Source organism: Myotis daubentonii, chromosome 2, assembly GCF_963259705.1.
Source record: "Myotis daubentonii chromosome 2, mMyoDau2.1, whole genome shotgun sequence".
Classification (NCBI taxonomy): domain Eukaryota; kingdom Metazoa; phylum Chordata; class Mammalia; order Chiroptera; family Vespertilionidae; genus Myotis; species Myotis daubentonii.
The window spans coordinates 11,451,510-11,463,813 of NC_081841.1; the positions used below are offsets into that span (position 1 = coordinate 11,451,510).

Sequence of the window (12,304 nt, forward strand, 5' to 3'; positions counted from 1 at the left end):
AATTGGAAAAGAATTTTGCACCCCCATGTTCATTGCAGCGTTATTCATAACAGCCAAAATATGGAAGCAACAGATCAATGGCTTAGGAAGACAGCACACACGCACATGCACATGCACACAGGAACATTCACAGCAAGAAAAAAAGAATGAAATCTTGCCATTGGTAACAACCTGGGTGGACCTAGGACAGTGGTAGGCAAACTGCGGCTCGCGAGCCACATGCGGCTCTTTGGCCCCTTGAGTGTGGCCACGAAGTTTCAATCGCACTGTACGTGCGCGCCCACACATGTTATTTTGTGGAAGAGCCGCACTCAAGGGGCCGCAGTTTGCCGACCACTGACCTAGGAGACATTATGCTAAGTGAAATAAGTCAGGCAAAGACAAATACCATATGGTTTCACTTATATGTGGAATCTTAAACAAACAAACAAAACAAAACACTCATAGAAACAGAGGCCAGAATGGGGGTTTGGGGGTGAAAAAGGTGAAGGGGAATGTAGTCGGTAATAATGTGATAAGGTTACACGGTGACAGATGATCAGTAGGATTAGTGGGTGATCACATCGTAAGGTATAAAAATGTTGAATCACTATGTTTACACCTGAAACTAATATAACCAATATAAGGATGTATGCCGACTATATGTTTAAAAAAAAATTAAAAAGAAGAGCTCACGTGTCTATACCAAGGATGCACGGTTTGGGAAAATCATTTCTTTTAATGACAGAGAAAGCACACCAAACTAGAACAGAAGCCCGTCAGGAGCTGCCACTGTACCAGTCAACGCCCAGAGGCCCCGACAGCATTAGCCAGTCACAGGGGAGTCCATCGCGGATGAGGGAACATCCACGCAGCATCTCTGAGGACACGCAGGAGGCAGGAGATGGTCACGGGTCACACATGTGCTGTGTGTTTGTCACCGGGACCCCTCTGCAGTACCGTTTCCTTCCTCATGGATGGTTGTAGGGCCTGAGGAGGTTGGCAAATGACCAGGTGGAAGAGAGGCCTTGCGTACGGGCATCACAGAAGAACCAACACCGAAGACGGACGTGGCCCGGCTTCTCCATGGTCACCCCATGGAACGGAGCATGGCGCTGGTCCTCTGAACAGCGGCTCAGGGAGCAGGTACGATGGACGAACAGCAGCTCCTTTGAAATTCAGGGTCTGCGCACGGCTTCCCAAAGGCATGCTAGGAAATAGGTTTGTCAACGCAACTTGGCCATCCCAAGGGGGTAAAGTCATTCTCCTAGTTTTCACTGCATGTAGCTAGGTTTCAAATGAAAGGTCAAGAACAAAGGCAGCAACTCAAAAATTATTTGGAATATTGTGGCACTTCACCCATCTCTGTTGCTTAGAATATATGGCAGAGCAAATGGAACCCTGTTGATATAAACTTTCATTATAGATAACCCTATACTGTACACTCTCCAAATACAGAAAGAAGCCATCCTATCATATAGGTTTCATCTTGAAAAATAATCTAACATAGTCATAGGCTCTGGCTAGTAACAAACTATTAACATCTTCTGAGAATACAGAGAAAACTCTAGAATTACTAGTAAATTCTCTGACGTGCTCTCCCCCTCCCCCCATTCAGCATCATCTATGAACACATGTCTGCAAAAGCATCCCAGAATCATTCATAATTAGGAAAAGAAATGGACATGTCATTTCATCCAATGGACTTTTAGCAGGAAGTGATGGAATATTTGTTGTTTTTTTTTAACCTTGGCAAAAATGAAGCACAAACATAACATTTCACAGGTGCGGCCCATGCAAATGCATGTTTTCTTATGCGGGGCTATTTCAATCTCACCCCGAAACCACAACTAGCATGCAGGCTGTTTTCGACTACTGAGTGAGAGAGAGCTATTGGCAGTGCACCTCTTCCGTGTCACCGTGATCACTAAGGCAGGAGTATGATTTAACCTTGGATAGAATATCAGCAAGATCTTGTCAGATGCAGGCTTATACAGTGTGGACCTGTGTCTTACTGTTGTTGTTGTTTTTTTAAAGAAAAAAAAATCTCAAAACACAGATCCCTAAACACAATTCAGTTGAAAATGAACTGTTATGCTTTTAGAAATATATTTTAAACTACAGGCTGCCCTGTGTGTGTGTGCGTGTGTGTGTGCATATGTGTGTGTGTGTGTGTTTTAATGAACATTTTAAAAAGTCCCCACCCCTAAAAATTTGTCAAATTATTTCTTCGCTATTGGTAACAGTCTCACCAATCTGCGATCAGGGTTGACTCTTGCTCAGCTGTGGCTGCTGCGGTCCTCGGTGGGTAACACAACTCTCTGCAGTTAGGTGTTCCAGCTGCCCACCTGGAACCCAGACGACCTGTGGTTCCCAGTCCGTCCTTCTGACAGTGGTCCCCACAATAGATGCTCAGCGACCCAGCGGTGCCTTCGAATGGGGCTAGCTTGGCGGCCCCGTGTTGGCCTTCAAGCTCTGGACCCAGCTGTGCTCTGCTCTGCAGACCAGTGGAATGTCCTCTGTTTTTCAGCAGGAACCCGTGGAGCTGAATTTGCTTATTCGAGGGGATCCGAGGCAGTAGAGGCAGCTCCCTGGCCCAGCCAAAAGCAGACGCCGGGTGAAATGTGTGTCTGTGTGGAGCCGGTGCCGCAGGAGCACTGGCACGTCCCGGGGAGCGGTCCCTGCACTGGACGCTTCACACGACGGAGCCTTTGGAAGACGACAAGTGGATGGACTGAATCCTGATGGCCAACGTCCTCTGTAAGTCCTGCAGCACATCCTGGCCCGTGCCTTCGCCATTCTTGTCGTAGAGGAGCTGCTTGAACGCCTCGTTCTCAATGAGGACCACCATGTTTTTGAGAAAGTAGCCTTCACAGTACGCGGAGAGCTCGGTGACTCCGAGGAACTGTGGGGAGTGGAGAAGAAGCGGGAGATGGTTATGGTTCTGAGAGCACCCGATGGCTTCCCTAGGTAACAACGCGGACACCTATCACGGTGGGCTGACTGTGAAAGTGGCCCTGCTCCTCCACCCTTGGCTGTAGTCACACTCTTGGGGCATGGCTTTGTAGCTTCTCCATCTAAGGGCTAGAGTCTGTCCCTTGGACTTGTGACCTGCTCAGGCCAACAGAACATGGTAGAAGGGAGAGTCGCCAGTTCTGAGCTACATCCATGTGGCAGGGTGCGCTCTCTCTCTCTCTCAGAACCCAGCCTCTGCCACAAAAACAAGCCTGAGCCAGTCGGTCTGGAGGTGAGTGACCAAGTGAGACCGAGTGGAGTCAACCCAGCTGTCCCCGCTGAAACTTCTGATAGCAACAGGGTCCAGCCAGGATCAGCAAAGCCAGCCAAGATCAACCAGTCAGCTGACCTTGCCGGCGACTCTTGTATATGAGATAAGCACTCACTGTTTCAACCACTGGGTTTTGTGTTTCTTCGTAGCACTATAGATCACTGGCATGCGAAGGGAGTTGTAGACACAATTCTAAGGTCGTTACAAGAATTAACCCATTTAATTCTCACAACAATCCTATGAGTGGGCACTGCCTACCTACCCAATATCTTTAGGGCAGGGGTGATTTTTGCCTCCCAGGAGACATTGGGAAAAGCCTGGAGCTATTTTTGGTTGTCATGAATGGGCTGGTGATGGTGTGTGTACCGCTGGCATCTAATGGGTAGAAGCCATGTTGCTGAACATCCCCACGATGGGCAGTCCCACAGCAAAGAATTGTGCAGCCTGAACCCTTAATAGTGCTGAGCTTGAGACACTGGTCTAGAGACGTGGTTCCTGATAGACTACACCACTACGGGAGGGACTTTGTCAGCCTGGCTCACCGTTAGAAGCCCAAGCAGAAGGCGTGGCGTTTGGCAGACACTTAATGTTTGTTTTTAAATATATTTTATTGATTTTTTACAGAGAGGAAGGGAGAGGGATAGAGAGCCAGAAACATCGATGAGAGAGAAACATCGATCAGCTGCCTCCTGCACACCTCTTACTGGGGATGTGCCCGCAACCAAGGTACATGCCCTAGACCGGAATCGAACCTGGGACCCTTGAATCCGTAGGCCGGCGCTCCATCCACTGAACCAAACCGGCCAGGGCAGACACTTAATGTTTGAGGAATGTGTGAATGAATGGTTAACTCTCAGAGCAGTGAAACTCACAGCAATCATTTATTGAGAGCTTACGATGTGCTGGGCACCTTGCAAGGCATTTCACAGGCATCATCCCATTTGATCTTCAAATTTCCCTGAGGCAGGTACCATCACCACCTCCAATTTATGGATGAGGAAATGGAGGTAAGAGCACAAATCACTCACAAAAATTCATACAACGTGTCCAGGGCAGAACCAGGAACTGAACCCTTAAGGTCGTGCTTGACCCATGAGGACGCACTGCCTTGGGCCTGATGCTTGTAAGGGTAGGTATTTAACCTCACAGCACCTGATGGAGGAATGCACGTTCGAGCTGCAGAAGCAGATGTGGCTGTGTGGCTCGGCATCTGTCTTCAGCCCTGCTCTACAGTTGTCAAAGCTTGCAGGTCCCTTTATTGCAATGAACTGGAGGCTCAGGAATTGGCTGGGAAGGGCTCCTTGGGATGACATCTTGCTGCTTTATTTAGAATTAGATGCTGAGTCATCCTTCTGAATGCTCGAATATTCTGTCCTTTAGACCAGAGATGCGCTTTACGTTCAGGCGTGACATGGTGCGATGACGATGAGGCAGTGCCCACCAGGTGATGGTGGAATGAGCTGGAAGACCTGGGTTCCATTTGGGGCTCCCCCACCTTATGAATATGTGACCAGTGCTGGGTCACTTGGCCACTGGCTTTGGGTTCCTCATTTTCAAAATGGGAATCATGATACTTGCAACACAGACCTGTTGGCGGGATTCAGTGGAATATGATTGATGGCAGGACTCTGTCATCATCTCTCAGAGGAGGCAGGATGGAAAGCAGCTAAGGGAGGGGGCTCTGGAATCTGCCTGGGTTTTCAGTCCAGACTTCTCCACTCACTAGCCATCTGCTGTTGGAAAAGTTACTTAATCTCTCTGTGCCTTAGTATTCTTAACCATAACATGGGGATCAAAATAATACGTAATGAGCTGTCGTTGCGATTAAATGAGATTATACATGGATCATCCAGAACACTGATTGTAATCAGTAGTCACTCACTGTCAGTTGTCACGATAAATGTAGACTATAATTCTTCTTCTCCTCAATAAGTTGTATTGGTGACCCATGTGTACAAAGTGGCCAGGTTGTGGTAAGAACAGTTGACTGTATCTACAGAACCCAGCTCAGCTACCTGGCCTGTAACCTTGAACTCGCTGACATCATGTGCTGATCCACTGAGCCAACAGCCCAACTGTCTACATAAAGACCACGTGAAACCAAATCGACAGCAACAAAACAACCTGACTAAAAAAATGGGCAGAGGATCTGAATAGGTATTTTTTCCAAGGAAGACATATATACAGCGAACAAGGACAGTAAAGGTGTTTAACATTACTGATTATTAGAAAAATGCAAATCAAACCCACAATAATGTACTACCTCATACCTGCTAGAATGGCTATCATCAAAAGGACAAGAAACAAGTATTGCAAAGGATGTGGAGAAAAGGGAACCCTTGTACACTGTTGGTGATATTGTAAATTGGTGCAGCCACTGTGAAAATCGGTACCGAGGTTCCTCATAAAATTAAGAATAGAACTACCTTATGATCCAGCTATTCCACTTCTGGGTATTTATCCAAAAAATAAAAAACACTGATTTGAAAAGATACATGCACCTCATTTTCATTGCAGCATTATTTACAATAGCAAAGACATAGGAACAACCTAAATGCCTATCAATAAATGAATGGATATAGAAGATGGCTATATATATATATAATCTACACACACACACACACACACACACACACACACACACACACACACACTGGAATACTACTCAGCTCTAAAAAAGATGAAACATTGCCATTTGCAGCAACATAGATAAACCTTAAGGTTTTATTATGCTAGGTGAAATAAGTTGGACAAAAAAGAAAAAAAAAGCCATATGGTTTTACTCATATATGGAATATAAAACAAAAAAGAAATGAGCAAACAAAAATAAAAAACAAGCCCATACATACAGACAATAGATTGGTGGTTACCAGAGGGGAAGTAGGTTGAGAGAGGGTATGGTGATGGATGGAAACTAGAATATTGGTAGTGAGCACCCTATAGTGTATACACATATCAAATTATAACGTTGTATGGTTTGCTCAGTGGATAGTGTCGGCCTGTGGGCCGAAGGGTCCTGGGCTGAAGGGTCCCGGGTTCAATTCTGGTCAAGTGTATGTACCTCAGTTGTAGGCTCCTCTCTGGCCTGGGCCCCGGTCAGGGCGTTTGCAGGAGGCAACCCATCGATGTGTCTCTCTCACATTGATGCTTCTCTGTCTTTCCCTCTCCCTTCCACTCTCTCTAAAACTCAATGGAAAAATATCCTCAGGTGAGGATTAAAAAAATTAATAAAAAAATGTTGTACACTTGAAACTTATATAAAGTTATTAACCAATGTTACCACACAAAAAAATAATTCTTCCACAGTGCTGGAGCAAACATACAAAAAACCATGTGCAATCTTGTACAAATCAAATCACTTTTCTGGGCCTCAGTTTTCCAAGCTACAAAATGAGGAGGGTAGACTGGAGGGAACCACACTCAGGGTGCATTTGGGATGCGGACACACCAGGGAGTTCTGTGGTCTCCGAATGACTGGGGACTGTACATCAGACACTTGCCCATGTCCACACAGCTAATTACTAACAGAACTGGGACCAAAACTCATCTCCCAGACCTGCGATTTTAACCTTTTCATCTCATGGCGCACATAAACTAATCACTGAAATTCTGTGGCACACCAAAAAAAATTCTTTTTGCTGATCTGACAAAAATATGTATAATATTGTATAATTTTTATTTATTCACACTGGACAGCTATTGTTGTGTTGGCTGTTGTCATTTTTTTTTTTATTTGGCAATCTAAAGGAGAAGAGGTCAATGCCTACATGTTTTAAAAATTCTTGCGGCATACAGGTTGGAAATCACTAGACCAGGGGTGGGCAAACTTTTTGACTCGAGGGCCACAATGGGTTCTTAAACTGGACCGGAGGGGCCGGAACAAAAGCATGGATGGAGTGTTTGTGTGAACTAATATAAATTCAAAGTAAACATCATTACATAAAAGGGTACGGTCTTTTTTTTTTTTTTTAGTTTTATTCATTTCAAACGGGCCAGATCCGGCCCGCGGGCCGTAGTTTGCCCACAGCTGCTCTAGACCAATGGTTGACAAACTACAGGCCTGCTACGTGTTTTTGTTAATAAAGTTTTATTGGAACACAGCCACACCCATTCATTTATATATTGTCTGTGGCTGCTTTTGTACTGCAATGGCAGAGTTAAGTAGGTACAAAAGGAATCGTATGGCTTGCGTGAAAATATTTACCGGGCCCTTCACAGCAAAGGTTTGTTGGCTCCGGAGCCTCTGATGAGACAGCTTTGCTGGTTAAGAAAGGACGGCTAACCTGAGTGTTTAAGGAATGGGCTTCTCATCTGTATAAAACTCCACAGCTGTCCCAGTTACATGGAGTAGAGAGGTAACGTTGCCATGGCCTCGCTGGCGCTTGGAACGCGGTGGTTAGCAACTAAATGCCTGCATTTCCTGTGGTTCTACACCAGGTGCTGGTTTCTTCCTTTTGTTCTCTTTTACTAAATCAGCCCCCGTTTGCAGCACGATCTGTCAGTAATAGAATCCACACGGCATGTGGTCGTTGGCGGGGGCTGCAGTGTCCACAGCGCAGGGGAGCAGGGCAGGGGTGCGGGCACTACCCAGGCCTCCATGCCCGTGTTCCCGGAAGGACAGGCGTCTGCATTGGAAACACTCTAGGGCAGTGATGGCGAACCTTTTGAGCTCGGCGTGCCAGCATTTTGAAAAACCCTGACTTAACTCTGGTGCCGTGTCACATATAGAAATGTTTTGATCTTTGCAACTATAGTAAAACAAAGATTTATATTTTTGATATTTATTTTATATATTTAAATGCCATTTAACAAAGAAAAATCAACCAAAAAAAAGAGTTCGCGTGTCACCTCTGACACGCGTGTCATAGGTTCGCCATCAGGGCTCTAAGATCTGGCCTGGGAGGCCGAGGCCGGTGTCTGTAAAAGGCAAAGCTCTGGCTGCAAAGGTACCTAAATGAAAGAGACAGCTCTCTGCCACCGATGGTCTCAGCCTGGCACAAACGTGCGCCCAGCGGGGGCTCATGTCGCTCGGGGCTGCATTACTAAATAACGAGATAGCGGCCGAGGCTGCCTGCCAAGAAGCATGGAGAGATTAGAACAGAACCGTGGAATTCAGGCCTTAGCACCAAGGCGATGGGCCACGGCAAAGCCACGTGTGATGTGGGGTTCACAGGGCATGCGTGTCCCTGGCTGGGGGTGGACAGAGGACCACAGACTGATCAGGCTCTCTTCCTGGGTAGAGAGAGTCTTTCTGGATGCTTTTCTGCAAAGTAATCAGTTTAAGATTTTTTTTTTAAGCCTGTGTCCTGAGAAACCAGATTTTGGTAAAGCTGTCACTTAACCAAAACACCCAGTGCTGTATGCATGTGTGTGTGTGTGTGTGTGTGTGTGTGTGTGTGTGTGTGTGTGTCTGCATTGTGCATGTATGAAGTAAGTAGGCTGGCTGTACTTTTGATTTACTGATGACCGATCAGAAAATCTTTTTTAAATATCAAGGATCATTGCAAATATTTAAAACAATTTTTTAGGCCATGCAGTAAACCCAAAGTTAAGAACCTGTGCTTTGGAGTCAGACAAATCTAGGTTTATACTCCTGGGTACATATCCCAAAGAACTGAAACCAGAGGCTCGAACACAGGGTTTGTCCACTCATGTTCACAGCAGCATTACTCACAATCGCCAAAAGGTGGAAGTACCTAACTGTCAATGATGGACGAATGGATAAACACCACGTGGTGTACACATACATTATTCAGCCTTAAGAAGGAAGGGCATTCTGACACATGCCAAGACATGGGTGAACCTTGAGGACATGGTGCAAAAGTGAAATAAGCCAGTCACAAAAGGACAAACACTGTGTGATTCCACTTCAAGGAGATACCCAGGAGAGTCAGACTCAGAGACAGAAGGTAAAATGGTGGCTTCCAGCGGCTAGGTGGAGAGGGAAATGGGGAGTCAGTGTTTAATGGGTACAGAGTTTTAACCGAAGATGAGAAATCTGGAGACAGAGGGTGGTGATGGCTGCATGGCAATGCGAATGTACTTAATTGTGCTGAACTGCACATTTAGAAATGGTTACAGTGTGAACTGCATGTTATATATATTTTACTACAATAGAAAAACAGTAACCCCTCCGTAATAGCTGTGTGACCTTAAGCAAGTTACTTCCCCTCTCTGTGCCTGTTTCCTTATGATGACATGGGACCGGTGATAGCATTTATCTAAAAGGGTTGTGGTGAAGATTAAAAGAGGTGGTGCCACAAGGCTGTTAGCACAGGAGCCTACACACGAGAAGGAATTGTTGAATGCTGGTTTAAGACAGAAAATAACATCTCACACGCAACCTGGTTTTTCCCGATGAGCCACGAGAGAATTATGCACATCAGGTGTCACTCCGCAGAGCTGTGGATGTCAGAGGCAAGGACACGGAGCTCCAGTTATCAAAAGCTTTTCGTTTGTTTTTGATTGATTCCCGATTTTACCTCATTATTTCTTCCCAGCGAATGTGAATCCCCCGTCCTGAGCACAGGAAACAGCAGGAAGCGGCACCTGGGCTAATTAATCCTCTTGGTCCCAGATCCCCACGTGTGAAACGAACTAGATTAAAACCAGTGGGTCCCGAAAACTGGAGTGAAGGCTGGCCGTGGCGCTGAAGTCACAGCAGTCACCCTGGGAGCTCATTAAAAATACAGATTCCTGGGCCCCGCTGCCGGGACCTGGCCATGCGGAGAGGGGAGGGAACTAAGCAGATTGAAACTCTCCCCCTAGTGATTCTGGTTAGTAGTGTTAGACCCACCTGTCCCTGGCTCTCCCCCGTCCTGACACCCTGATCTCAACCTTGGCCACATCCGAGAATCACAGGGGGAGCTTAGAAAAACACCCTCTCTCTGGGCTCCCCCAGAAGAGCTTGTGGAATTGCTCTGCGAGAGGTCCCGGGACCAGGGATTTTAGGTGGGCGTCCAGGTGACGCTCCTGTGCGGCCCACGCGGCACCCAGGCACCAGAATCACCTGCGAAGCCACAGATGGGCCTCCCCCAGAGTTTCTGATTCTGGAGGTCGGGATGGGGCTCTAGAACGTACACTCTGAACAGGTTCCCTGGGGGTGCCCACGGTGCTGGATGGTGCCCACACTCCGAGAACCTTTGTTCCAGAACCTGGCTGCCCAAGGTGTGGCTCCGCCCAGTCTCGGGGTGGGGGGGGGGCGGGCTTCCCCTGGGACCCCGTGGCCTCCTGCGGCCGAAGCAGCCTGCAGTGTGGGGCATGTGCGCATTGGGAGCACTCGGTAAAAACAGCTCTGCTCCGGGACCTCTGGGTTCCCGCTTTCATCTGGAGGGGAGGGAGGAAGGGGCGGCATTTTTCCAGAGCTGGGAGGGTGCAGGCGGGGCAGCCCCGGGTGAGCAGGCCCGGCCTGGGCTCTCTCTGCCTGTCTCGGTCTGACTGTGCGGGGACACCTCGCCCACCCATGTGCGTGCACGGCCAGCTCGGGCAGCGCCGGCGGCCTTACCTTGGCGTGGTTGTAAATGTCCACGCAGTTGTCCGTGTTGATGCCTTTGGCGCAGATAATCTCACAGTGTCGCTGCAGAGCCTCCAGCTGGAAAAATTTAGCCGCAGACAGAAGCTAAAAACCGTAAAAGAGGCTGTTAGAGGTTGGGCGGTGGAAGGTGAGGCAAACCCCCCTGCTCCACAGCGGTGTCCCGAGGGGACGGGACTGGGAATACTGTGGGTATGTCGGAGGAATGAGACACAGCGATGGAACTCTACCGTGGGAAGGTGGCTCAGGGGAGGGGTGGGTGGGAGGGAGCCAAACTCACATCTATTAGAGTAGGAGGTCGAGCAAAATGCCTAAAATGGTTCTGTCCAGAAATTGGGGTGAAGGGTGTCAGTTAGCAAGGTGGATATGGACGTGGCTGGCTCCCTGTTCATCTAGGACAACACTCAAGTGTCACTTCCTCCGAGAAGCCTCCCAGACCACCTCATCTCAGGTGGCCCCCCTCCATCTCCGCCTGTCCCCCACGACCCTGTCTTTCTCCTCCTCACAGATCTTCTCACACCAGACATGATGTCATGCCGGTCGCCCTCCCCAGCATCTGGGAGGGCGGGGATTGCTGTCTGTTTGCATCAGTGCTGTGTCCCAGCCGGGCAAGTGGCCTGGCAGAAGTGTGCTGAGAGCTGAGAGACGGACAGGCTTGGGGGAGGAGAAGAAAGAGCTAAAACACCAAAGGGACGCCTTTGGGGAAAGGCTTGGGGGTCGGGGGCTGGGTGAACTGCTCTTTTTAAACAAACCCTTCTGTATTATTTTCATGATCTAAATCTACGCTCATTATTTTGATTTGAAAAATTTTAAAAAAATGTTTACAGCTTGGCCGGTGTGGCTCAGTGGATTGAGCATCGTCTGTGCACCAAGAGGTTGCTGGTTTGATTCCTAGTCAGGGCGCATGCCTGGGTTGTGGGCTTGATCCTCAGTACGGGGTGTGCAGGAGGCAGCCAACTGATGTTTCTCTCTTATTGATGTTTCTGTCTCTCTCCCTCTCCCTCTCCCTCTCAAATCAATTAAAAGGGAAAAAAAAAACACCCATAAAATTACACCAGGACTTGTAAAATTGTGAAATAATTGAAGAAAAAAAAGAACCCGTGTCCTGAGACTGTAGCCTGGGGCTGAAGGAGAGGAGAAGGGTCAGAGGGGCGGTCCAGAGAGACAAGAGAGTAACTTTGGGGGGGGGGTGGGGGACTGACCACCGAGGGCCGTTTACAAAGCACTGCATCCTGTCATCTCATTTACTCAGGAAACTTTCGTGGAGAAAAGGATAAAGGGGCCACACAGGGAGGACACTGCTCTATGGCACCCACTATGTGCCAGGCACTGTTCTAAGCACCTACTACTCAGGAACTCTTAAAACCCTAAACACCCAATGAGGTAGAATTATTACCCCCATTTTATAGGCGAGGAAACTGAGGCTCAGAGCAGTTAAGTACTTGTCCCAGATCACACAGCTCAGAGGGGCAGAGCCTGGATTCAAACCCAGCCTGGCCCAGAGTCCA

General features: G+C 47.9%; 1 protein-coding gene across 8 annotated transcripts in view; it reads right to left on the bottom strand.

Annotated features, from left to right (window-relative positions):
• Positions 1–698: 698 nt before the first annotated feature.
• ABTB3 (ankyrin repeat and BTB domain containing 3) overlaps positions 699–12,304 on the bottom strand; it is a 262,019-nt gene continuing 250,413 nt past the window's right edge. For 2 of the 8 annotated variants that reach the window (XM_059681746.1, XM_059681744.1), the window contains 2 exons: positions 10,770–10,883; positions 699–1,266 (listed from right to left, as the gene is read on the bottom strand). In XM_059681746.1, the coding sequence (XP_059537729.1) occupies positions 1,021–1,266; positions 10,770–10,883 (360 nt within the window). In that variant the 3' untranslated portion in view covers positions 699–1,020. Of the gene's footprint in view, positions 1,267–1,708; positions 2,885–4,156; positions 4,853–10,769; positions 10,884–12,304 lie in introns of those variants that run through there. The other 6 variants (XM_059681745.1, XM_059681750.1, XR_009451115.1 and 3 more) reach the window with 5 other exon arrangements.